The 27,647-nt window shown below is 34.0% G+C and overlaps 3 protein-coding genes across 4 annotated transcripts; all 3 read right to left on the bottom strand.

Annotated features, from left to right (window-relative positions):
• Positions 1–312: 312 nt before the first annotated feature.
• LOC18040959 (protein NLP4) lies at positions 313–5,111 on the bottom strand. Its single transcript, XM_006435301.2, has 5 exons — positions 4,690–5,111; positions 3,181–4,231; positions 2,871–2,918; positions 1,821–2,784; positions 313–1,498 (listed from the first exon to the last, which is right to left on the bottom strand). Exons 2-5 carry the CDS (start codon positions 4,093–4,095, stop codon positions 615–617), a joined length of 2,811 nt encoding a protein of 936 aa, XP_006435364.1. The 5' UTR covers positions 4,096–4,231; positions 4,690–5,111; the 3' UTR covers positions 313–614.
• Positions 5,112–6,636: 1,525 nt separating this feature from the next.
• On the bottom strand, positions 6,637–14,493 carry LOC18041274 (catalase isozyme 1). 2 transcript variants are annotated; one of them, XM_024183996.1, is made up of 8 exons: positions 14,305–14,493; positions 10,094–10,190; positions 9,196–9,473; positions 7,941–8,717; positions 7,672–7,761; positions 7,367–7,434; positions 7,181–7,274; positions 6,637–7,090 (listed from the first exon to the last, which is right to left on the bottom strand). In XM_024183996.1, the coding sequence occupies exons 1-8, from the start codon at positions 14,377–14,379 to the stop codon at positions 7,031–7,033; spliced, it is 1,539 nt and encodes a 512-aa protein (XP_024039764.1). In that variant the 5' UTR covers positions 14,380–14,493; the 3' UTR covers positions 6,637–7,030. The 2 variants fall into 2 exon arrangements, with proteins under 2 accessions (XP_024039764.1, XP_006435363.1); XM_006435300.2 differs by lacking the exon at positions 14,305–14,493 and adding an exon at positions 10,555–10,783.
• Positions 14,494–16,142: 1,649 nt separating this feature from the next.
• On the bottom strand, positions 16,143–20,404 carry LOC18041273 (catalase). Its single transcript, XM_006435298.2, has 8 exons — positions 20,286–20,404; positions 18,886–18,982; positions 18,409–18,686; positions 17,248–18,027; positions 16,943–17,032; positions 16,741–16,808; positions 16,558–16,651; positions 16,143–16,403 (listed from the first exon to the last, which is right to left on the bottom strand). Exons 1-8 carry the CDS (start codon positions 20,298–20,300, stop codon positions 16,344–16,346), a joined length of 1,482 nt encoding a protein of 493 aa, XP_006435361.1. The 5' UTR covers positions 20,301–20,404; the 3' UTR covers positions 16,143–16,343.
• Between the last annotated feature and the right edge of the window lie 7,243 nt (positions 20,405–27,647).

Genomic DNA, 27,647 nt, shown 5'->3' with positions numbered 1-27,647 from the left:
TTTTATTAATTTTTTAATTACAAATTATAATTCTGTACATAAGAATAAAATTATAATTTTAAACAATTTACTCCTAATCCAAGACAAAATAAACAAATAATTAGGATTCTGATTGACAATCCATACTTTTATTTAGTTTAAGTAAACATCCTACTCCCACTCCCACTCCACACTCTTAATCCAAGGATTCCCACTCCAATCCAAAAAGTAAACGCAACATAAGAGTATTCGTGGAGAAAATTCCATTTCATTTCAACTTCGAGTTGAAAATTTGACAGTTGACGCAGCAGATTTATAATTCTAACTGCTTGTATTAAATTAATATTACACTACAAATAATTTGTCCCGTCGTTCCAACATTTTTCTTTTCAGTAATTCTTTCGGACATTGTGAAAAGAAACCCATTCATCCAGCTTTCCAATGTCAAATAACCGAAGCCTTAGATTGCATGCATTTGGAAACTTTTTCCTAATACAGCTTTTCATTTACAATGCTTGAAGCCTAGAACATTTCGCTCAGTGCTTACTGGCAAAGACTTGAAAAAAAAAAAACCCATACCTGAATTAATTGAAGGATTCGTAATAATTCCAAGAGAGCAACAGAATTTCTTAGGATCAGGAATTCCCACTGCTACCTGAACGCCTTTCGAAAAGATGATGAGAGACTTGGAGCAAGAGTTTTATTGTTTGTCCCTCAGATGATCGGCATACTTCAATACACTCCTCTAAATCAGCATCACAGGTTAATAACACCCAGTCAGAGTCATCGTCCAAGTACTTGACATCAAATAAACTCATGTCATCTATATTGAATCGCCTGGCAATTTCTTGCAGTAAGTCTTGAAACTTCCAATTGTCTTGCATGCGGAGCCGGATTTTCTCCTCTCCGTATGTGACTTTTACTCTTCGTCCATCAACAACCTCTTGTGACATCCGGCAACCATTTTCTGGTAAACGAGGAATAGGCTGTTCTCTGAAAGATTTGTAGCTTTGGGATCTCGGTAATAGTCTTGGTTCTTGACTTGAGGCATGCAGCTCTTCATAACTTCTAACCCTTTTCAGAACAACATCATCAAAGCTCTCTCCAACCACAGGATCCTCACTACCAGCAATGTTATTTGTAGAACGGTGCTGCTGAGTCCCACTGGTACAACACTGGCTGGAGTTTGAACTCTGACTACAAGAGGAAGATGGTGATTTGGCAGCTTGGGCTTGGGGGCTTAAAGTTCCACCCTTAGCTTGCATGCCTGTCAGCTTTTGCTGATCAGTTGGCAATGAATTCGAAAAAGGGCTAGCTCCTGATCTTGATAAATTTGGGGAAGCCAACTCTGGGAAGTTTGTATAGAAGGAACCAATTTGAAAAGAACCAGAGGCACCTTGAACGGAGTCAATCACCAGCTGGAGTTTCTGCAAGGAGTGACCAACCTTCTTGATTTTTCGAGAAGGCCAACGTTTTATCCCGTGTTGCCGGCATATCCTTTTCAAGGTTGTGGGACAAACTGAATTGTAATAAGTATATAAATGTCAGAATAAAGATTACTTGTATAAGCTTAACGTTATTCACATTGCTTGGAAGTTGTGTATTATGCTTTTGAGTACGGTAAAAAAGCGCTGGAATATTCCTGTGGATATGCTTGGGAAGATAACTTACTCAAAAGAAACACAATAAAAACTTCTATTAAAGCACAATATATAGAGTTTAATAATTTGCTTGAAAAGGCTCTACGGAGAAAGCAACAGTCCATAATGAAAACAGAATGTAACAGCCACCAATACACTACTAAAGTTTTGCTAAGAAATGAGAGCTGTTTGTAAGCTTACCGCCAATACTTTTTGCAGCATCTTTTAGGCTCCCAGAAAAATATTGCTGAAGAACTTGCAAGGTGATAGTTTTATCTACTTTGGTACGTCTTTTCTCTCCTGTTTTACCCAAAGCCACACTTGAGAAGCTACCCTCAACAGAATTTGAATCATCACAATATTCAGCACTTCCTTTCAGGCTAAAATCTTCTTTGCGGTGCCCCCCCTCCAAAAACCTTTTACCCGATACCTTCCTTGGTTTTCCATTTTGGTTTAATGAGACATCACAATCTCTTTGGACCTTCGTAAGACAGGCTGATTGAAATGAATTATCATGAGAATACTTTTCAGAATGAGAGTCCACTTTTAATATCTTTTCCCTGCTGGGTCTACCATCCGAAGGGAAAATAACTTCACTAACTGGCAAACTAGTTTCTTCCTCCATCTCCTTGTCTGTTACAACACGTAAACTCCTGGAGACCTGTTGTATTACGATGGACAAAGAACTAAGCATCTTCTTCTGCTCTTCAGGATCCCGGCAACCCTTGGGCAAGAAGAACTCCAATACAAAGTCAGAGTTACCAGTAAGAATACTCCGCAAACGTATTGCAACAGCGCCACACAAACCAAACATCCTTGCATGGTGAGACAGAGGATACTCGGTCTTTTTCAAGGAGGTTATATCATTTGAAAAGCACGGTTGGTTGGTCAGAAATGCTTCCCCAGCAACACGTTGACCTTTTAGCAAGTGATGCTCAGAGCAAGCCTCTTGAAAACCCCACATATCAGGATCGGCAATGTAGCAAGCATCATCTACAGTGGAAACACAATGATTGTTGTTCTTGTCAGAGTGCCAACAACCAACTTTTCCCTGTTGGATGCATGAGACCCAAGTTTGAGCTAATGGTAATCTATGCGTCTCACAAGCACATCTCAAGACCTCTCGAATTTCAGGTAAGGCAGCTTGATATGACGTGTTCCATGCCTGATATAAAAGGAATCCTACTGGTGAACACAAAATGAAATATATCCATTAATTAGATAATTAGCTTTTAACCATTACCGTATTACCTTCATGTTTTTAGTACTTGGAACTTCAGAGCTCCTAAGATCAACAGCCTGCAAGAGACAATTGAAGATCCAGATTACATATTACTTCGTCCTGGGAAATTACAGGACATTCTATTGTTTAATTGAACCGATCCCGTAGTAATTGTACAAATATCAACACTCAACAAAAAAAAAAAAGTCTAATATTCAATGATGGCATAGTTTTTAACAATAGTACTTGCTGAGCTCGATAATGTAAAAAACATGAAAGAATTAGAAAATATAGAGGAAACTTAAGGGAGAAACTATAATGTAATGATAGAAAGCTGACCTCGAGTGCTTTGCAAACACTTTCAAGTTCAGATCTATACTTGAGTTTTTGGGTCATCATCACAACCTCAATAACACCCAAGCAAGTCCTACTACCTTGTTCAAAAACAGGCACAGCAAGGGTACCACGGACATCATACTGTTGAGCATGATCAACTCGTGGATACTCGTCACTTCTAAAAAACTGGACATCAGGAGTCCACTCAGGAGCCTTACCCAAAAAAACCCGACCAGGCAATCCTGCCACATCCTTGGAATCCTCTTCAGCTGAGAAATAATACTTAATAGAGATAGCCCTGTAATTTGCAAGTCTCTGACATTTAAGATCAAGTGAGAAGGGCTGATCATAAGTCGTCAGAACTTGTCTACCAGCCCTAATCACAGGCACCCATAACTGTATAAGGACATCTTTATTAATTGAGAAATCCTTAATATACCCAACTGCCCATCCTAATCTCTGAATAACGGAAGTTGCAGGCCCCAGATTTGCCCTGGGCCCAATCCACCGTCTTTTACTGAGTTCAGAACCTTCAGCAATATTATCATCCAATTGACCATCGTCTTCATCAACATTAACCATGCCCTGGCTAAGAGACGGGGTACTAAGAGGGCCGTTCTGTTGGGGGTCATTCATAGATGAAGTCTGCAGAAAGAATGATTGTTGCATATCATCTTGCTTGCCCTGTTGAGAAGGGTTTCTGCCCGTATCACCATTGGTAATCTCTGAAGCTGGCCATACAAATGAAGAGTCAAAGAGGGCTGTAGAAGTAGAGGGACTTGGATGAGGAAATTCAGATCCATCAATAGTTTCCAGCCAGCATCCTTCTGCCAGCAATTCATTCATGTAGTCCAAGTCCATTGCAGAATCCAATGAAGCTCCACGCATGGTACCGGGCAAAAAAACAGTATCTTCCATGTTGATATTTTCTCAAAACACCATTTTGACAATCTTGTCTAGCACAATTGTTGAAATCTAAGGCTCCCAACTATTAGTAACTTTTCCAAAGATGAAACTCCAAAACCAAATCCAATCTTCAAAATATAATTTCTTCCTGTTGTTGAGACATTGTTGGTAAGAATCATTTAGAAGAAAAAGTTGAGATAAGAACAAGAAAGTCCAGAATATTGAACAGGCAAATAACAAAAAATGATTTTTTTTATGCATATTGTACGAAGATTAAGCCCTCTGTCTTTTTTGCCATCACATCCAATATCAGTCAAAGAATCATCATTCATCGGCAAATTAATTAGAGAATAAAACCCAATTTATGGACCATCATATCAATCAAAGCAGCCATAAATTTCAGACATAAAAAGGAAAAAAACAAAACAATACAATAAGTCAACAACCCACTTTCTACAGATTCGTTCAATATGCTCAGAGCACACAGGGATACACTTAACTACACACTTACCAACAAAGGAAAAAAGCCATGAAATTTACATAACATCTTCATTCATAATAAGCAAACTAAGCAAAACAAAAATCAAAGGCAGCAGAATAACTCACTAGTTTCAGATTCTTGAAGACGCTCAAATGGGTGTGTTTTTTTTTTTTTCCAAAATATAAGTTGCCAAAAATACCCAATAAAGCTTGAGTGTCTGAGGAGCTGGAACATGAACGGAACAAACAAACAGACAATCTCATAAAAAGCTTTAAACAGTCTGTCAAAAAATAAATTAATTAATTTGTGTACATAGTAATTATCTGGCAAGCCAAAGCCAATCCTAAGAATTTTAACACACTCGGTGATTCCCGGCAATTTGCAAAGAGAAGATGCTGATTCCAATGTCTGACTCCTGACCCCACTTAAACAACTCGCATTTTAGACCTTGTAATACTCGCTGCATAGTCGAAACTTTTGTGCTCGGATAGAGATAGGGAGCTGATCATTTTTGCTGATGCAATGGTTTGATAAAAGCTTTTTTTTTTTTTTTTTTTTTGGTCCTTTCAAAGGAATTGTACTTTAATAATTAATATAAGAGAGAGGAATGAGATTTGTTCGAAGTGGTAAAAACTGGAGGGGTGTGTTGCGTGTGCACCACTTGCATTGCTCAGATGCTCTGCTCCCCACTGGATTGAATTCTCCTCCATAATCATAAATAATAAGAATCCCCTAAATTACATGCATGTATTTTAGGATTAGCCAAATAATAATGGGAGTAGATTCTCCCTTCCATAATATTTTGGGTTTGGCGATATTCAGACGACAACCGGGGCATGGCATAACTGGTTGTGGAGACTTGTGTGGGCGTTTTGTGTTTTGATTTGGGAGTCTTCTTTTGTCAGTTGCGGATACTAACATTCAGGCCCCCTAAATTGTTTGTTTTATGAAATAATGACCAGTTTAATCATTTATATCAAATAGCTATCCATTCAGGCACCGATGCTGTGTTGACTGAAGTACGACTTCCCATGACTATGAAGCTCCTTTTGTTTATTCAGAGACGAATCATAAATTAATAATAATAATAATAAAACAAAATAAAAGCTAGTTCTACAAATATTCCGGCCACAGCTTCATTAGACAAATACGTGCCTCAGCCAAAAAGACGTGGCTGGAAAATGAATGATCCCCAAATGAAATGAAGACCATATTAATGAGGGAAAGCCCAGTTGTTCTTATTCCTCAAGTCAATGGGAAAGGAGATACAGGTTTTTTATTTATTTTTAAGTATATATAAAAATTTGCAAATATTTAGAAGACAAAACAAAAATGATGTCTATTTAATTTAAGTACTCAAAAGGGGAGTTAGTGATTATTTCAACCTTCATGCTGCATTTTAAAGAAAATGCAGTTTATTAAATTAAATTAGGTGCAAGTTGTGATTGGTAATCAAATCAAAACGCAGAAGGCAAGTCATGACGATCGACGAGGATGGTTGGGATTCTAGTTGGATCCAAATAATAAACTAACTGTGGTCCACTCGATTAATAAATTTAAAAAAATACTGTAACTTTCTTTATTGCTTGCATATTTCTAGGATTCTAATGGTTACATCGATCGTGTGTCGTTATTCTATTTCTTCACCTCCCTCTTATCTCTCGTAATCATAACCCTTTCAAATAAAAAACTCGAAACGCATTTTCCCCGTCGATAAATCTTTTCTTGTGTCTTGTGTAATGAAAAAGACTTCACGCAGCAACATCTTCAATCTTGTTATTTTTTTATTAGTGACATGTATCACATAATTAAATGATATTTTACCTCATATATTTATCAGAATTAATTATATTTATTTTATAATAACATAGTTTAAATATCAACTCTTACAAATAATTACAAACATTAAAAAATTTATCTATTCTGTCTATAAATTAATAAAAGAGATACTGTATTAACCAAAGATTTATTTATCGTGCGTGTGTTTGGTTATAAATCTATAATAAATATTAAATTATAGCTAGATCAAATCTGCATTTCAGAAGTTAGAAATCTGCATATTACCTCCCCCATTACCAACTCTACATGCATTCTTTATTCAAAGCAAACTAACACCACAAACACAATCATTGCCCGGCTTCCTATTTGATGCAGACAGCTGAACACACAAAACCCACCATACTGAAGAACTAGAACAGCAAAAGCGTCAACTTAACAAAATCCAGCGGCATGCAACGAAAATAACAGAAAAGTACTAATATGATTGTACTTTATACAAATTTTGAGCGTACAACCAGCATTTATTTTAAGGAACATCATGTTTATGAATTACAGGACCAACATGTTTTTTTTAGTATTACAAAATAACACACCACCCGAAAACGAATTCGCATTCCTTAAACTGCTGACGTCCTCTGTGTTTACTCCTTGCTAACTCTTTCTAAATCACTCAGCTCCGCATCACCATTAAATGTTAGGCCTCACATTCAGACGAGATGCCAACTTCTGACCCAGAGACTTGCAAGCCTGAATATGTATTGAATCAAATATCACATCAGAACAATTTCGCAAACCCATGTTCAATTTACAAAAAGTTGCAAGGACTAGAAGTCTTACCTGAGACCAGTATGAGATCCATATGTGGCGGATCTCATGGGTGACGCGTGGATCAGATAAAGCATCAACCCATCTGCAGATGAATCGCTCTTGCCTACAAGCAATTGAATGAAGAAATTTTAAGAGAGATCCATGGTACAGTTTCAACAATCACTATTACTAAAAAACTTGGATAGAACATGGCACCTGTCTGGTGCCCAAGATCGGTATCTCTCTCCAGGTTGTTTGAAGTTGTTTTCCTTTGGAATTATGCACTGCATTGAACACAACAGATTCAACTAGTTTAGATTTTGAAAAAAATAAATAAATAAAATACTTCCATCCACTGTTGTCTAGTATTAAACCCATTCTATCAAAAACTCCACAGAATCAAGATATAAATCTCACTCGGTCACTAAGCAAGTATAGACATAATGTAAAGTATCCCCCTTCATGCAAATCTGTATTAAGATTATTTCAGGAAAAAAAGAAAAGCCAAGTAGAGATCTGACCTTCTCGCGCCTTCCGCCGCAGATTTCAGGAGGAGTTGGATGCATCTCAGCATGACGGACAGGATCATACCTTGAAGGGAAGTAATCGATCTAAAAAGAATCATCATATTGTACCTAGTTAGAAAGCAATCTTAACAAACAACACCAGCAGACCATTTTGGCAACTAACACATGGCAGTAATATCTTGTGGCATGCATCATGATCTTGGTTGAGATACAAGTAGTTTAAAATAGCAAGTAACCGATATTTTCTTTAGTTATTTTAGTACCTCCTCATCCCTGTGCATGAAATTCATGAAACCGTCATAATGATTGTTGTGCTGAGCACATTTGGGTGCATTTACTGGGAGTTGAAGATAGTTCGGCCCTAGACGGTGCCTCTGAGTATCAGCATAGGAGAAGATTCGAGTCTGGAGCAACTTATCATTTGAATAGTAGATGCCAGGAACCACAATAGCAGGGCAGAAAGCAAGCTGTTCATTCTCTGCAAAGAAGTTATCAATGTTCTTGTTCAAAACCAACCGGCCCACAGGTTGCAAGGGCAAGATGTCCTCAGGCCAGGTCTTGGTTACATCAAGTGGGTCAAAGTCAAATTTGTCCTCATGGTCGGGATCCATAATCTGGATGTAGAGTTTCCACTCAGGATAGTTTCCAGCTGCAATTGAGTCATAAAGATCTTGAGTAGCATGGCTGTGGTTGGCTCCTCCAACCTTGATTGCCTCATCTTCCAATAAACACTTAACCCCACAAGTGGGTTTCCAATGAAATTTCACATAATGTGCTTTCCCAGCCTTATTGATCAGCATGTAAGTGTTAACACCAGATCCTTCCATGTGCCTGTAATCTCGTGGGACACCCACATCATCAAACAAGAAGGAGAACATGTGCAAGCTTTCAGGATGATGGGAGAAGAAGTCAACAATCCTCCAGTTCTCTTGGATGTGAGACTTTGGGTTAGGTTTAAGCGCATGGACCATGTCAGGGAATTTCATTCCATCACGGACAAAAAAGACGGGGAAATTGTTTCCCACAAGATCAAAATTACCCTGCACTCACATGACAAAAAGGTCAGCGTAAGAACCTATCAACAAGTAGGGGAGCTAACTTCTTGACAGCCTGCAACTTGTCCACCTTCATGGAGTAATAAAATATCGGATGACTTAAAACACACGAAATGCTGAACCTATGCAGCCTTCATGACTAAGTGATTACATATTTACATACGATTGAAGACACATGAAAATATGTTATAGCAACCACATCACATGGGAAAATCTGCCGAAGCAATTGAAGAACTCTTATTTTCCCTATTTCACCATTACAATTATAAAATTTTTGAAGCATCATAATCAAAATAGAAAAATCTCCTGTTCTTTCAGCAAAAGCAACTTAAAGCTACAAGTACCCATGCCCTAAATACATGCATCATTTGTAACTAAACGATCATCTCCATGATCCCCCACATATTACATACCATCTAATACACATTAGTAATAAAACAAGTATGACATAAGCCCCTCTCACCTCTCTGGTGTAAAACTTGACCGCAAATCCTCGAGGATCTCTCAGGGTTTCAGGGCTGCCACGCTCATGGATAACAGTGGAGAAGCGGACAATGACAGGCGTCTGAACCCCTGGGGCTCGAAGGAAATCAGCACAAGTAAGGTTAGAAACATCATGGGTGACCTCAAAGAAACCCTTAGCACTGGCTCCCCTGGCATGGACAACACGTTCTGGAATCCGCTCCCTATCAAAATTTGCAAGTTTCTCCACTAGATGATAATCCTCAAGGAGGATTGGACCTGTCAAATTGAAGCAACTTAAATCCCTGAATTAAAAAGTTTAAACCATATCCATCAAAGTGAAGCAAAAAAATAAAAAGGACTAGCCAATAAGGAATCTTATTATGAATTAAAATGTTCTGCCAAGCCAGATGGAGAAAGGAAAAATATTCTGGTTTTGTAGATTGACACTAAAAAATATACCTCAAGATTAATACTTTTGAAAATAGATCTAACTTATTAATTCCATTTGACATTGCATAGCAGAGACCAGTATCGGAAATCCATATTATAAAGATAAGATAGTCTACAAAAGAGACTAGAATACCTATAGTTTGCTACTCATCCGATCAAAGCACATATTCTGATTATTTTACTTCCACTGGCTACATGAATAATGACAAAGATGATGATAATGGCCCCCGCTCACCAAATTAACAGAGACTTTGATATGCGATAAAAGCAATAACCAAAATAATAAAACAGCTGAGCAATAATATACATAAATCTAATTCGAGAGAATGGCAAATAAGTCAAACACAAATCCAACAACTCAAAAGGGCAAGTTGCTAACTCCTAGCACAATAAACAACATCAATTACCAAACAGAAAACAGTGAATAAACAATAACGTGTTGATACCTCTAGGTCCAATCGTCATTGATGAGTTGTTGTTCCATACCGGAGCGCCGGAATTGGTGGTAAAGAAGGGGGCGTTGAAAGAACTGGCAGGGCGGAACTGTATCATCATGATACAAAAACACAAACAATATTAGATTATTAGTACAAGTCTCTTCATTTAAATGGGAGCTAAACATATACAAGCGAAAAGATTTAAAACTTCTTCTCAAAATCATTGGGGAAACCCTAACGACACGGTAAAATTTTTCAAACCAAAAAAAAAAAAAAAAAGGAAGATCATAGCTTTGATCTAGAAATTGAATATCTAATAAAGCAGATGATGAAAACCGAAACAGATTCCAATCATTCAAAAATTCAAGTTAAAATAGCCTGACCCATCAAATAGAGATATTGGGATGGAAACTCAATAAAGCAATCGATTGAATTAAGAGTTAAAACAAATAGACAGATGGGATTAGTACCTTGTATGGATCCATAGCGGGAGGGAAGCAGAAAAAAAGATTGAACGAGAAGCTACACTACGAGAAAGAAAAAGAGAGAGTAGACAAATGGGGATTGTGTGGCAACCAAAAGCCGGTGATCACGAATGCAATACTACTGCCTTATTATTTATTTATATACACAGACTCTCGTGGCTCGCGCTTCTAATTTCTGCCAGCCTCAGATGTCAGAGAGGCCTCACCCGTTTTTCTATCTATAGCGACACCAAAAATCCGTAATGAGACAAACAAGCTTCGACGTGTTCATTTTCTCGCCAATATCACGTCTCGCCATTAATATAAATTGATAATTATTCCTTCTTTTATTATTATTTTTTTTTGGTGGTTCTTTAAATACTACTTAAAAAAAAAATAAAAACAATGTTCAAAAATCTTCATTCACTCTCCTTCTATGTTACTATAATAAAATAGGGGAATTAATCTAATACAACAACTAAAAGTCATTTATATTCTTGTTTACTTAAAAGTTAAAATTAGAGAATATTATTCATACTTAATAGCCTGAAAAAAAAAAGAATGTTATATTACTTAATTTTCATCTTAGTATAGAAAGAGTACAATCAATTTTTTGACTTATGAAAAAGAAAAAAAGATTCAATTTTATTATGTAAGTCTCTAACTGGCTTAGTGCCTTTTTGGTATGACTTATTTAAGAACCATAAGTGCTTATTTAATCGTATAAGCACTTTTTAAAAATTTTTATGGTGTTTAGTTATTTTTTTAATAGAATTTTTTTAGCTTAAATAAGCTAATTTACCTCTATTTTTGAGCTTTTGGGAGTAGAGGCTATAGAGTTTTTTTAAAAATATATAATATAAAAAATATCACACAGTTTAATGGTTCAAAAATATTTTTTTTATTGACAACCAAATACCCAATGACTTTTTGTTCAAAAGCTCTATTGGTATAAGCTCTACTGCTATAAGCTCTACTGTTATAAGCTCTATTTAATAAGCTCTACCAAACGGAGCCTTAGTTTAATAGGCATTTATAGAAAACGAGTATTACTATATTATTAGAATTTTAAAAAATTATCCTATCTTTTTATTTTAGAAAAGCGTAAGATATTTATTTGAGTGATGATACAGCTACAAACTCTTGTACAAACTTATCTTATGCGAATTGATGTGGTATTAATTCATTGGTTAATGAAAATATAAAATAATAGAAATAAATCATGTGGGCTAATAAATATTTAATTCAACCAATGAATTAACGCCACATCAGTTTGTACAATATAAATTTATACAAGAGTTTATGGCTATATCATTACTCTATTTATTTGTTATCATTTTAAGGCTATTTAGTACATACCTAGAATAGTCATTCAATATTATCACTTCATTCAAGGTAAAGTATTTGGGATAATCTTAGTATATCTAAAAAATAATTAATAAGTTTTTTTAATTTATAAGCTTTAAAAAATCTATATATATTAGTTTACTAACCGATATTAATAAATGTCTTAGTAAAAATAATATGTCAAATATTTTTATTTTCTTGTGTTAAATAAAAAATAATAATAATAGAGTTATAAACTTTTATACAAATTTCTTTTGTGCAGACTAATATGATATAATTCAATTAATTGAATTAAATAACTTTGCGTCAATATAATTTATTTTTATTATTTTATATTTTTATTAAACTAATAAATTTAGGTCATATCAATTTCTACTAAAATTTTCAACTGTATTATCATTTATGTTAAAATATTTTTTTATTATTAAATCATGCATATATTGAAATTCAAACTGAAGACCTGGGCTGTAGGAAAAAGAGCAAGGCCTTGAATAGTACCTATTTGCAGGCCAAAATAATCTAAAATGTTATGCCCACTTTTTTTTTTATCCAATTATAAAATAATCTAAAAAAATATTTCTGAATAATTTAGGACAAAATATCGTGGATTGGATGATATGTTATATTAAATTTAATTCTCCGCCGATATTGATTCTTTCAAGGCAAGAGATGGGACCCGCAACAGAGATGATTATCCTTAAGGTGATGAAAGATTAAAAAATTATATATTTTGCGAACGACAGGATTTCAAGGGTTCCTTATCCAGTGTTTTGGAAGTTTACTACAAAGAATTCGTAACCACTTATGGGCAGAAGATGACATGGACCAGCTTGGTGACGCCACGTCTCCAGAAGAGCATTGAGACGTGTGCTCTATCATTAGAAAAGTGTCAAGAGATAGACTCGAAGAGCTGTGCGAGTGTGTGCGCGAAATGAAAGCTGCTGATTTACAATGTGAACGGTATAATTTACGCTTTTGATAAAGAGTAAAATGGGCGTGTGGTGAGGTGAGCTTTGCCGCCACAAGACTGACTTCTTTTGGACCCACTTTTTAATGCATACCTTCTTTGTTTTTTTTTTTTTTTTTTGGGGGGGGGGGGGGGGGGATCTAAATGCATACATTTCTGAGCATTGATAAATTATCATATTTGTATATTATTTTTAATTGTCTAAACTATTTTCAGTGCATCAATAAATTATTCTGCTTAAGAAAAACCACTCTCAAACTCTGATGCGAAAGTGGATAACATTCCCGTAAAAGTCTCATCAAGCATTACTGATAGTTTTAATGTTTTATTGGTTGAACCATCTATACAATCCACTTTATGTAATTATAATAATTTTAAATTTTAAATAATCCATTACTAATAATTTCAAATTGCGAATTCTTCTATTAGAATATTAGTATCTTCCTAATTGAGTGTGTTTCGTTTTCATTAAAACTTAAATTAAATGGGTATCAAAAATCAATTATCAAGTTCAGCTTCGCCGCCCTCTCTCTCTCTCTCTTCTACCCATCAATGATCTTTTCATTTCTTTCTCAATAAAATTTACTATGCTATGTAGAGGTTGCTAAATCTTGTTATTTCTCCATATATATATATATATAGTACTTATTTGATAAACGTTTCCTGACTTTATTAAAAGACAAAAAAAATGATTAAATCATATAGTATAATAATGTAATGTTTATTATACAAAAGAGAATAAAGGAATCTTTTGGGTGCATATTTATCATTCTGATAGCACTTTTTTAAAATGAACACAGTTTTCAATGTAGTAAAATCTGTATTTTTTTGTATATTTGTAACATCCTCACTTTAATAATGTGAGGATATCTTCGTTAGAGAAGAACTTTGTATATACGTATGCCAACACATCATTAAAAAAGTGTATATATGTACCTTCGTGTGTGTGTGTGTGTGTGTGTTTGTGTGTACTATGCTGAAACTGCTAAGCAAACAATTTAGTGGCCTAAAGCCTTACCTGCAATCTTTCATTTTCCTTCCTAAAAGAAGGTTTATATTAGAGTTTATATAATCTACTCTCGAGTTTTGCACCCTAGTTTAGCTGAGGTCCATGGTACAAATAAAATACAAACTTGTAAAATGGTGTTACGAACCTAACGGTCAAGGGCTACCCTCAGGAAAAGTGACTCTATGGTAGTAAGAAGGGAACTGCGGCATATGTTATGGTCAATCGATGCATTTGTAGGATTAGGCTGCACATTCATCTAGCATGTGGAGTTTTATAAGAAATTTTTCATTTATTTACAATCACGCAGTTTATGATATTGACAAACTGGTCTTTCTAGCAAAATATCGATCAGCAGACATATTCAGAAGCAAACATGATTCACTCAAAACATCTAACATAAATGTTGGAACTTTTGGATAAATTGAAAGCTTACCTCCAGCATCGGTCCATGGTTTGATAATGGGTTGTCATCTGGGAAGAACTGCAAATAAGGCTGAAGCAAGAGCATTTCTTGTGTTCCCAGGCATACTTATTGAGTTCGAGAGTGCTTCTAAATATTTCAAACAAGTGGCTAAGCATGATGAATCCAACAGGTAAAAAATCGATGTTGCTTGGGATCATGTTATTGTTTCACAAAGCCTCCCTGATATCCATTCATGATTCATAGCAATTTTACAATTGCTTTGTGAATATAAAGATTGTTGAAGATTTGAGCAAGTTCCTGATTCTGATAATTTTTTCACACAAACGAGGATTCTTTATCATCATGCTGTGATTAGTATCATTCAAATAAACCAGAAAACACATCCAAGTTCCAAGAAGTCCATCAAAACCAAGTCCAATGAACAGCGATAGTTACAAACCATCACCACGTTATTGCCTTGCTCCACTTTCTTTAAAGCTAACACCTGAACCCACAGGAATTGTATTTGGAAAACTGGCAGCATTGATTCGTATATCTGAAACAAAACCACAGACCAAATGAACAACTGTGCTCTCCTAGCAAATCTCTAAGCTAAATGAAATATATTGGCATTGTGCCTTTCTGATGCTATAGAGAAGGTCAACATAACTTCCTGAGTATCAGTGCAAACTCATCTACACAGAACCAAACTGATTCCCAAAAGCCTTCACTTCTCAAGGCACCATGGTAGGTGTCGGGAGCTTCTCTCCTGCAGAATGAAAGAAAGAAATCTTGACTGATAGCCACTTGGGAAATGCCAAATCAAACATGCATAAATCACTATGTCCTATGGTATGCAACTTGCTAGAACTCCAAATGGAAGGAATTTTACAGTGCTTCAAAATCAAAAGAGCAATGTGTCTTCCCTCATTTTTCCCCGCTGCTATATTATTCTGCTCTGCTTTACAGTTAAATAATGACATGGACGAAGAAAAGATCATAGCCCAACTAAACAAATCTATTTTACAAACAAGAAATGTGTTAAATCTGGCACAATATTTTAAATCTCAATAACTCAACTCTTGTTTACAGTGGTTTAGCAGCAATTAGGAACACTTACTATATTGATTTCCTTTTCCACGTCACCTACATCAAGCAAAATTTGGTCTTTGTGCTATTATCCATGTCCGGAAAATTTTATAGTCATTCAAAGTTCAGCTGCAAACATTCATTTGGTCTTCTCAAAAATATTAAAAATATATATATATTTGTCAATCTCTTCATGAGTCTTGTACTCAGTTAAGCTGCCACTTGATTAGTTTTTCCACCAAAAAAAAAAAAATTCTGATATGTAACTAGCTTGACAGCTTCTAAAAATTACTTTAAACACAAAACACACCAAATCTATTACTACAAATGCACAGATATGAAAAAGTTAAAACACATAATATGAATGCCTACACAAGAAAAGAGTGAGAGCGCACCGTAGATATCTAGGGTTTGGTTGTCGTCTAGACACGACTCTTGATAAACCACATTTGTCTATAGATGGCAAAATGAAATTTTGAGCAGGAAGAGTTGTGAATTCACGAACAGTAGAATGAAATCACTTTGCAGAGTAAACTTATAACTGATCTCCAGAATTCTAATCTGCAGCATAACAAAGTTGAAAGCAATCGAGACTCTAGAACAAGACAGTTCAAGCATTCAACCAGTGAGTAAGAATCTATCTATTCGTTTTCTGATGCAAAACAATGGCAATACAATAAGCTCTTGCAATTACGAAACTTTCTACTGGAAGAGGATCACTAATTAGGAGACTGAGGCAACCAGAGCAGCAAACATTGATTCAACAACTCTAGATCCGATATTGAACTTCATAAAACAGACTTTTATTAATTGAAACAACAGGAAAAGAGTCACATAACATGCAAGTTTATTTTCTATATTACAATATACAACAGCAAACATAGGATCGAAATTCTTCACATAGCTGCACCCTTGGTGTTCACTCCTTGCTCACTCTTGGCAAGTCAAAAGCATCCAGTGTTCCAGTTCAAGTGACACCTTCAAATGCTTGGCCTCACATTGAGACGAGAAGCTAGCTTCTGACCCAGAGATCTGTCGGCCTATATACATAACAGCAAAGAATACCATGTATGATTAGTTTAGCTGATACACGCTACATATATTATTCAATTTTGAGAACAATATCACCAAAAATTCCAACTTTCAAAGTTGCAGCCATAATTTGCAACAGGTTGAAATGAAAGGGAGTCTCACCTGAGACCAGTAAGAGACCCATATGCTGCGAACCTCATGGGTGACACGTGGGTCACATAAAGCCTTAATCCATCGATTAAGGAACCTCTCTTGCCTAAGCCATATAAAAATGTAGCAAAGAGGTTAATGTTTTGATTTCACAAATATATTTTAATTGAAAAATGGGGGCAAACATGAATTTACCTGTCTGGGGCCCAGGATCGGTATCTCTCTCCAGGCTGCTTGAAGTTGTTTTCCTTCTCAATGCAAGCCTGCGTTTACCAATAGATTTGGAAAATTTAGCCTTCATAAATATATTCCAATTATGTTTATGAACCAACCCATCTCCTAATGTAAGTGAAAATAGAATTTCAAGATTTAAGAATTATCAAGTACAGAAATTTACCTTCTCACGCCTTCCTGTAATTACATCAGAAGGAATGGGATATCTCTCAGCATGACGAGTAGGATCATACCTCGAAGGAAAGTAATCGACCTAAAACAAAGCATCATAATATCCAATTAGAGCATTTTTTTATAACACTAGCACACAACAGGTTAGATTCTGATACCATCCACTTGTACTAAGCACTTGTATCTTTAAGACATGCACCATTATCTAAGTTAAGATAAATGTGGATAGATTATAGGTGCCGAGCCTATTTTGATTCATAAATTTTGTTTCCAGGGGGGAAAGTAGAAACTAAGTACCTCCTCATCCCTGTGCATGAAATTCATGAAACCATCATAATGATTGTTGCGATGAGGACATTTGGGTGCATTAACTGGAAGCATCAAGTAGTTGGGTCCAAGGCGATGCCTCTGGGTATCACCATAGGCAAAGATTCGACATTGGAGCATCTTATCATTTGAGTAGTAGATCCCAGGAACCACGATACCAGGGTTAAATGCAAGCATTTCATTTTCCGCAAAGAAATTATCGATGTTCTTGTTCAAGACCAAGCGTCCAACTGGCTGCAGAGGGATGATGTCCTCAGGCCACCACTTGGTTACGTCCAGTGGGTCAAAGTCAAATTGGTCCTCGTGATCGGGATCAATAGTCTGAATGTAGAGTTTCCACTCAGGATAGTTTCCAGCTGCAATTGAGTCGTAGAGATCCTGAGTAGCGTGGCTGTGATTAGATCCACCAACCTTTACTGCTTCTTCATCATCTATCAAACACTTAACTCCACAAGTTGGTTTCCAGTGGAATTTCACATAGTGCACTTTCCCATTCTTATTGACCAGTGTAAAAGTTTGAACACCGAAGCCTTCCATGTGCCTGTAATCTTGTGGAATACCCACATCATCAAAGAACCAGGAAAATGTGGACAAGCTTTCAGGAAGGTGGGAGCAGAAGTCGAGGATCCTCCAGTACTCTTGGATGTGAGACTTTGGATTAGGTTTAAAAGCATGGATCACATCTGGGAATTTGATTGCATCACGGATGAAAAAAACAGGGATACTGTTACCCAGAAGATCCCAATTACCCTGAGTTCACAAGAAAAAATCACAATAAGAATGTGTAAAGCAATAGAACAAATAAGAGCTTGTTAGCTTACAATTCTGTAACTTCATACATATATGAAATGTTAAGAAGTACAGGAAATAATCTTAGAAAGATATAATTAAAGCCGCATGTGATTATACAAAGAATTCCAAAGAGTTACAAAATTCTCATTTTCCCTATTTCTTATTTGGCACTTCTAGAATCCCACGGGAACTATGTAACACAACAGAACATCCATCAAATCTACTGATTAAATGTTGTTTTCATGATTCTGGCAGCCATGACGTGGATACATATGCTATCATCTAATACATTTTAGTGATCAATATAGAAAAATAAAGGCATTAGAGATAGACCCTCACCTCTCTGGTGTAAAACTTGACTGCAAATCCTCGAGGATCCCTGAGTGTCTCAGGGCTGCCCCGCTCATGGATAACAGTGGAGAAGCGAACAATGACAGGTGTCTGAACCCCTGGAGCTCGAAAAAGATCAGCACAAGTAAGGTGAGAAATATCATGGGTGCACTCAAAGAAACCCTTAGCACTGGCTCCCCTAGCATGGACGACACGTTCTGGAATCCTCTCCCTGGCAAAATGAGCTAGTTTCTCCACCAGATGATAATCCTCAAGAAGGACAGGACCTGTTAGTGAGTGATCCAAAACACCATGTTTAGTTCCTTAATTACTTTATTAGTGATAATAACAACAACAACGAAGTAATTAAACAGAGATTCTGTTATTGTGATGATGATCTCAATAATTGCATTCCAAGACGAGAGCAAGCAATTACCAACCGAAAAAGAAAAAAGAAAAGGGCTGCAGATTAGATAAAATGAATACCTCTACTTCCAACAGTCAAGGAGTGATTGTCGTTCCAGACAGGAGCGCCGGCATTTGTAGTCATAAAGGGGGCATTGTGAGTAGTTGACGGAAGCAACTGCACTCGTCATCAACATGTATATATTCAAAATTACTATCCGATACATCATAACCTCCTAAAATACAAAAAAGATTTTGAAACCCTAATTGAAAAAATTTTGTATTAGCGGCAAGACTCGAGCGCGAACTCGAGCGCGAACTCGAACGCGAAAGCAAAGAGTGTGCGTTCATTCTTCTTACAGAATTTGGATTTTGGAGTGTTCGTTCGCCTTTTTTTTTTTTTTTAAATTAAAAAAAGATTTGTTTGTGATTGAGGCGGTAATTTGGAAGTTTCTTGGGTCAGTCAATTTTGGGTCGATGTTGTTTAACGGGCCTTTCAGCCTCCGTACGGTGATACTCGTACAAGAAATATTTATTTGGAAAAGGACGTTATATGATCGTATTCGGACAGCTCGTGATCTAGATTTAGATTTAATTTAGAGTAGCCTTTTGACGCCTTTTCAAAATCTCTTTTAAAATCTCTCTGTATTTGAAATTACTTAAACAACTTTTTTTATTTTAAGTAGAAATTTAATTAATTCAAAAAAAATGAATTTTAAGACATGATCTTAAAACGGTAATAATAATTTAAAAAAATAATGTAAATTGTTCAATACGAAATACTCTTTATGCTACCAAATTTATCTCGTGATCTAATTAATCTGTTGCCTGATCAGTAATAAACACAGGCGGTTGAGCCCATTTTATGTAAAAAGGAATTAATTCCTTGATTGTTTTATCAAATTCTTGTTCGATCCTTTGGCGATCTGGCTACTGCCTACATATATAAATGCGTATGCGGAACATTAAATTAACTTCTCTTTGGTATCCTCTCCTTTAACCCTTAGGAGCGCGTGAAATAATCATTTGAAAACTCTAAAGGGGATCAATTTAAAGCAAGCGATCAGTCAAAAAAAATATAGAATAAATAAAAGGTGACAACTAACTCAGGACCAAAAGAGAATGATCCACATCATGCATGATCTCCCCATCTGATGAATAAACTTATAGCAATTACCCAGATCATCATGTGATATGTATAAATTAATCCACATCATGCATGATCTCGATCCGATGAATAAATTGTAGCAACCCAGATCATATTACATACAAACTGAACTTTTAGTAAAGAGAGAAAAAAAAAAAAAAAAGGTGGGGGGAAACCAGGTGTCACGAACATGAACCAGATCAATAGCAAACAGATAATCTAATTAATTAGTAGCCACGGCCACAGCAATATAAGAGTGCAAATTAAGAATCAAGTGATCATATCGAAAAAAAAAATGAAGAACTAAATAGTAAGAGAGCAAAAGTATATGTACTTTGTAGGGATCCATGGCGATATTTCTTGCTGAAGATTTTGCTACTGTTATTATTATCGTAAGAAAGGAGAAGTGGAGTTGAGTCGAGACTCAAGAAGAGTGTGGCAAGCGTAACGTGGAGATGGGTTTATATTTATAAGGGGCTCGTGGCAAGCGCGAGTAACTCGGGCCGATTTAATCGTCACTTACTCAGAACGGTGAGGAGTCAATTATTTGGGAATGGGACCGGCCAAGTTGTCTGTGTCTCCTTTCATGCACTATTCACTTTGTGGGATGCAAGTCTTGTCCTTTTCCTTTAATTTTTAGTATTTTGGAAGTTCTCCACCCCCAACGGCATCTTCTTCCATCTATAATTATCTTTTGTGTTTATTTCTTTGAATTATTGAAAATTAATTATTTTATATAATCATAAGAGAAGTTTTGAGTTATTATTAAATATTTTAGTATATCCTTTTTCTCTATCAATGGCCACACTTACGACACACCACTAATTTAAACAGTAAAAATAGAACAATATGATGTCGTTTTGCAATAATGCAGTGTAGTTATCATAACAACAATAATCTCTCATTTGTATTTTGTTAACGATATACATTCATAATTTCTAAAAGTATATATATATATATATATATATATATATATATAGAGAGAGAGAGAGAGAGAGAGAGAGAGGTGGTATATGTTTTTTTCTAGATTGACGCCTGCACACATTTTTAAGTGTATATGGATTTGGTCTAGACGAGCAATCTAACTGCAAATATGATGCTAATATATATATATATATATATATATATATATATATATATATATATATCTAATCAATTTTTGCTAAGTAGATCATACCATCAAATCTAATTCTTCATTTTTTAAAATGTGTAGACACAGCGACACTTAGTGCCATAGGCGATGCACGTTAGAAACTAGGGGGGCTCAAGCCCCTTCTAACTTTGCAAAATTTATAAATTTAATTTAATATTTGTCTCATTTATCATAAAAGTCCTTATTAAAATTTAAAAATAACCAAAATATTAAGTATTTTTCTTTAACTTCTAACCCACAAAGAAATTGATATTTTGAGATTCGTTGCACGCTAACTCTCTTCACACAAAAAAACAGAAATTATTTTATCTTATTGAGTTTATCAAAATGATTTTTCTTCAATTAATCTTATGACACTTAAAATTCAATTTGATGTTTACATTACATAGGTGGGTTCTAATAATAAATTTTCAAAGTTGAAAGAGATTGATAGGCTAACAAGAAAAATAGTTGATACTGAAAAAGATAAATTATATTCATTAATTTATTTATTGATAACATTAACATTGATTTTACTAGTTGACATGACTACAATAGTAAAATGCATTTTCAACTATGGATTTTAGGAAAAATCATATGTGAAATCAGATTAGAGATTAATAATTGAGTAGCATTATTGTTGCAAATGTAGAGAAATATATATTTTGTATTCTTGATAATAAGTTTATTTTTTAACGTTTTTAACATATAAAAACATGTTGAGATCAATTATAAATGTATTGAATATATTAATAAATTTTTATTTTTGATACTTGTTACTTATTGACATTTTTTAGATTATATTATTATTTAAACTTAACCCCTGCTAAGACAAATTTCTGACACCGCCGCTACTTAGTGCTGCAACATTTTAAGAAAAGTGGAGACCCAAGAAATTCTTTGCAAGTAGTTTCTGGTACAAAGAATTACATGCTCACACAAAAAAAAAAAAATTTATGAACTCAAATTCATTGACTTTAAAATGCGAATATTTGTACTAAATGTGCACGGTACGCTGACCATAAACTTAAATGGAAAATACAATGTTTTAGTGATTTAATTGTTATAACCATAATGATTTTTGTTTTTCCTTCATTAGAAATTGGAAAGTGAGGCCACTCTCACCTGTATTTTGTGAACTTGTAAAGTTGTTATATTTAGTAATATGCTAATATCTCACGGTGTTCCTTATATGTAGGATGCATATGTGTATGAGTCGTGTAACACAAGTTCAAAGAAACATTACAATTCCTCAAAGGGGAAAAAGAAGAGAAGTAATCTTTATATGCAACTTGTTTGCTTGTTTAATTATATATTTCCAGGATGGGTCGAAGTGTCGAACACTCGGACTTTATACGCTATCAAATTCTCTCCCTTCTCTTCTCCATTTTTATTCTTTTCCGCTGCAAGCATCTGCATTTTAATTTTCACGGAATTAGTGCAACATTATCATTATCATTATTATTATTATTATTTTGGCTTATATATGACTGCAGTTCGTATTTTGTAAAATGAATAACTTATTTGCAAGGTGGAAAATGGGGAAATGTCGCCGAACACTAAATTCAGTGTTTTATCTTCAGAATTAATTTCTTCAATATATTTCTAGTTTTAATTTGCTCCAAACAAGACTTAACGTACATTAATATATAGTATTATTCGACTCCTACCCCATCATTTCGTTATCCATGGTAGGACACGATTGAGCTGTAAAGTCATCAGATTAATGGATAATATGGATTACATATATCCAGAGCAATCAGCCAGTCAGTGATCAGATCGATGCAGAGTCAGCATCGAAGGATGAAGAATCACTGTTGTCTCTCTTAAGACTTTTATTCGAACTCCAATTTTGACTATAGAAAGGTTATTTACTCATACAAAGTTGATTGCTCTGCTTCGCTGTTAAACAATACATACAAGGGGTGCATATTACAAAAAAAAATTAATGAAAAGCGAGATGCGGAACGTTGGATATTCTTTTACTGTTTATTTTTATTTAATGGGAATATACTAATAATCCAACAATAATTGAGGAGGCACGTCGTAATTTCGTGATTGCACGCCCAATTGGTGTGGTAATTGTCTGTAGCAACTATGATGTGACTCACGGAGAAAATGAGCAAGAATGGCAGTCGTTTTCGCAGAGAGATCCAAATAGAAAATGACTGGGCACGCGTTTGTTTTTGGAAATTTTTGCAGTTTTCTCAAGTTACTTCGTTGAGTGGGAACTGGGAGGCCAAAAATTCTGCAAATTCATTCATTAGTTTTTTATTACTTTATTTCCCTAATTGCGATAAAGTCACGGGGTGATAAGATAAGGATGGACCGCGCGAACACAAGCTTAGCCACAACACCAGATATTCTGGACCCAGGAATCACGGTCACGCAGATATTTTTCGTCCTCGGTCGCGACTACACAGGATAATTTAATGGGAAATTATTAGTCATATATTTTTAAATAATACATGTATTAAATATATTATAATATTTTTTAAGTGTATTATTTGTATATCTTAAATTGACAAAACACTTCTACCATCTACTTATCCGTTAACTGTCGTTTGCAAGCGCTGATATTATAAGGATAATCTAATCTTTTTAAAAAAATGACATGTCATCCTGTTTATCTAATAAAAAATAACATATCATATGATATATATTGATAAAAATGACATGTCATTTCATTTATCAAATAATTGTTAATAATTGCTAAAAAAAACTATTTTACAACCGAATCTACTCCTCCAAAATTTAACCTAAATTTTTTAAGATCTACTCCTTTAAGCTCCAATTGAAATTTTTTATGGTATAATATGTATAATTGTAAATAATATGTTGTTAATAATTTTTTATGGTATAATATAGATATTTTTTACGAATAATTATTAATAATATATACCATTAATAATTCATATTTTTTAATAAAAAAACGTATTGTTAATAACAAAAGAAAGTGTATTGAAAATTTATATTAATTTTTTGAATAAATTTATATTTTTACCTTATTTTGAGTTTTAAGAGTGAAATAGTCAATTTATCATAATTTTGTTAACTTTCTAATATAAGTTAATGAATTAATAGACGATAGAAATATTTTATCAACTTAAAATATACGAGTGATATATTTAAAAAATATTATAGTACATTTAATAAGGTCGCTATTTAAAAGTATATGACCGATAATTTTTTTAATTTAAATTATTAATAATTATAAGCTTTGGAGTCCTGGCTTTAAAACATTAACACGTGGTGATTCCATCATGGAAGTGTCACTTGACGCACTTCAAAAGCAGCAATTGAATATGCACCAAACGAGGAAGTGGGCAGCGGAGTGATCAAATCAGCGTCACCTCAATTGTTGGGTTATGTTCACCGACTCTTAAGTCGATCTTAACCGTTCGACTCGATCGATCGTACCATACATGATAGTATTTATTAACTTGGAGTTGGAGATGCTAGGTGTCCTTATGGTTTAAGAACTCAGTTGATGTACGCGCTCAATGTCATTATAAGAGAAATTTCATTTTTTATACGTAGATTTCTCATCAATAATTGTAGAAGTAGATTTTTGAATTAAATGAGTGCCACGTAAATGTATATCTAGAACCTTAGTAAAGTAACAATATAATAATTCCAAAAAAGAGAGAGTTACAATTAAGCAATTTTTTAAAACTGAATTTTTGTGTTTAAATGCTCGCTCTTTAATTAAAATATTAGATCATCCATTCTAATTTCACATGATTTTGTTTAGATCTACATTTTATGTGACGAAAACTTATCCGTAATCCTATATTTAAACTTTGAGTTAACGACTTTCTTTAAATGTCCAAACAAAATTTGACATATATTTAGTAATATTTTTTTTTAAAATGTGCATTAGACACACATGTGTGTAATTATATTTGCTACATGAATGCATTGATAAGACTAAATTTAGAAGGGAGCCTCTATGTTACATTCAATGTACCATACACAACCAACAAGAACCACACAAATTATGGAACCCACATAATTGTGTGGTTCTTGTTAGTTGTGTATGGTACATTCAATGTAACATAGCAAAATCCAATTTAGAATTCAATGTCATACACCGTTAACATCAAATAAAAGAATCCGAAACAATGTTATAATTAACGCATGGATGTTGGCAGCGAAAGAGAAATTACTTAGATATCTATGTACAACACAGAAATTACTCAGTTTATACTCCCTCCCTCCCTCCCTCGGGGTAGTTAAAGAATCAATGTCAAAGCACGTTCTTGTTGAAAATTAAAGATGGTCCAGAATCTAGCGATTTTGGCAGAAGACGAATGAGAAAAATGAACACAGAAACAAATTAGTTAATGACCGGCGTGGATTGTAGGACAGGGCGTCCGGACCTTAATTAATTGATTTTCTTTTTCTTTTTCTTTTTCCTTTCAAGGCATAAATTATGAAGTCTTCTTTTAGGTTAGCTTGTCATTTTCGATCCAGTTCTATAGATATTCGCGTGACACCATAACACTTGTGGATCAGAGCGAGAGCACCGCACCCCTATATTAATATATATTAGATGGCATTAATTAGCAAGCTGCTGCGGTGTAGTAGTGTCGGCATAAATCTTTTCTTGCAGCTTGCAGCTGCAATAATGCAATGCAGTATCTTTATTATAGGCGGTGGTTGTGTACGGTATTCTAGCCTTAACTGGAGGCTAGCTAGGCTTTCTGATGAAAAATTTCCCTGTCAGTTAATTTGTTGAAATTTTGTTAACCGCGTATTTTTGCCTGTCACATTCACAGTTTATTTTTCCGTTTCAATATCCTATTATTGAAAAAAAAAATTAATATTTATTCATTGTATCAATAGTTCGTTTACTGGCGCATTTACTTATCGAATCAGTGAAGAATACAAATTTAAAAATAAAATGACTGATACTGTTTATTTATTAAAATAGTGGTAAAGATAAAAATGAAATATGTAGGAATTAGGATCATATATTTCGAAATTAAGAAATGGTAACTTAATACATATAAGGATAGGAAATCAAGTTCCTATTCTTTAAAATCATCATTTTATCTCACCTAAATTTTATAATTTCACTTTTGTCCTTAATTACAATATTATTATTATATTATATTATTATTGTTATTGTTACTATTCTTATTTTTGTAATTGTTGTTAATAATAATAATAATAATAATGTTATTGTTGTTATTATCATTATTAACAATGATTACTTGAACAATAATAATCACAATTATTATAATTAATCAATTAAAGTCATTTCAATGACTTGCAACAATTCATTCCACTTCCAAAATAATAAAGTAAACACATTAATAGCAATACAACTCATTACTGTTCTAATTGATAAGTTAAAATAAATAATTTATTTTAATTTTCGTTCCCCATTTTGATTTCAATCCATTTTGATTTTAAATCATTTGAATTACCGATAGATAATCACATCATAAAACAAATACATTTAATCTATCTAAGATCAGTGGCGAAGCTAGCATCATTTTTTAAGGTGGGCTATTAGATTTATTATTTTTTTTATAACTATTAATAAAGACAAATTTATAAATTATAATTAACTTTTGTTTTCAAAAAGCTTACCCAGGATACAGCCCAGGTTAGCCAACTCTTAGCTTTACCTCTGTCTAATATGGGTATATATAACTTTTATTTTGTCTTTGATAGCTGTTTAATATAAATTGTTATTACAACTCTACGTAATTAATTTATGTGATATCTCTAATGTATTGATTTTTTTTTTTTTTGTTGAACTAAATAAGTTAATAAATGTTGTGAATATGTGAAATTAATTATAGCGTGCATTGAAAATACTAAAATAATACATCCATACAATAATTTAATGATTTAAACTCATGATGTCGTTTGTATAATTTTTTAATGAAAAAAATGCTAGATTAATTGGTAACTAATTACAATCATATTTTTACCATCGAAAAATATGTAATATGTTACCCCCCATATATTATGCCGATCTTTTTCTGCCTAATTAACGACTGAAGTAGATATTAATGACCAACAACAAAAAGTCATAAACTATTATCTCTTTTTTTTTTCTTTTGATTTTTTTACAATCCACGTATATTTTACAGTTTAATATATGCCTAACCTTTAAAAAAAATGTAGAATTGACTTTTAATATATATGGTATCAAAGTAGAATTGAAAGTGGCTCTTATACCACATGTAAGATAAATTATAGACAGAACCATATCTCTAAATATAGTCATTAATTCAAGCATCGAAAGTTCTTTACACTCACTAATTTTATAAAAGCTTTTTATAAATATAGTCTATTTCACTCAGAGTCACTCTTTGATTAATAACATAGCTTATTGCAAGTTTGAATTGGAAGGCTAGAGATCTTTTATAGTTAGCCCTAAGATTTAACTTAAGACTTTTGAACTCCCATTATTAAACAAAGTGAGTTAACATAACTCTATCTATCGTTTCCTTCCATCAAATAAGTGAATAAGTTAAAACACTTTAATTTATGACTTAATGTCTCTTAAATGGGTAATATTTATAAGTTTATCCACTTTATTTA

Source organism: Citrus clementina, unplaced genomic scaffold (genome assembly GCF_000493195.1).
Source record: "Citrus clementina cultivar Clemenules unplaced genomic scaffold, Citrus_clementina_v1.0 scaffold_5, whole genome shotgun sequence".
NCBI lineage: Eukaryota > Viridiplantae > Streptophyta > Magnoliopsida > Sapindales > Rutaceae > Citrus > Citrus x clementina.
Note: the sequence above shows the minus strand (reverse complement) of the source record. Positions and strands in the feature narration are given on the sequence as shown.

Excerpts from the sequence above, each read along its gene's own strand:
- LOC18041274 (XM_024183996.1), bottom strand. The coding sequence starts at position 14,379 with ATGCTCTTGCTTCAGCCTTATTTGCAGTTCTTCCCAGATGACAACCCA. Across the intron at positions 10,191-14,304 it reads ACCATGGACCGATGCTGGAG|TTCCGCCCTGCCAGTTCTTT; the intron begins GTAAGCTTTCAA and ends ATGATGATACAG. Across the intron at positions 7,762-7,940 it reads TCATGCACAGGGATGAGGAG|ATCGATTACTTCCCTTCAAG; the intron begins GTACTAAAATAA and ends GATTCTTTTTAG.
- LOC18040959 (XM_006435301.2), bottom strand. The coding sequence starts at position 4,095 with ATGGAAGATACTGTTTTTTTGCCCGGTACCATGCGTGGAGCTTCATTG. Across the intron at positions 2,919-3,180 it reads GTGTTTGCAAAGCACTCGAG|GCTGTTGATCTTAGGAGCTC; the intron begins GTCAGCTTTCTA and ends TGTCTCTTGCAG. Across the intron at positions 1,499-1,820 it reads TGCTGCAAAAAGTATTGGCG|TTTGTCCCACAACCTTGAAA; the intron begins GTAAGCTTACAA and ends ATTACAATTCAG.
- LOC18041273 (XM_006435298.2), bottom strand. Across the intron at positions 18,687-18,885 it reads CTTGACTGTTGGAAGTAGAG|GTCCTGTCCTTCTTGAGGAT; the intron begins GTATTCATTTTA and ends ACTCACTAACAG. Across the intron at positions 18,028-18,408 it reads TCAAGTTTTACACCAGAGAG|GGTAATTGGGATCTTCTGGG; the intron begins GTGAGGGTCTAT and ends TTGTGAACTCAG.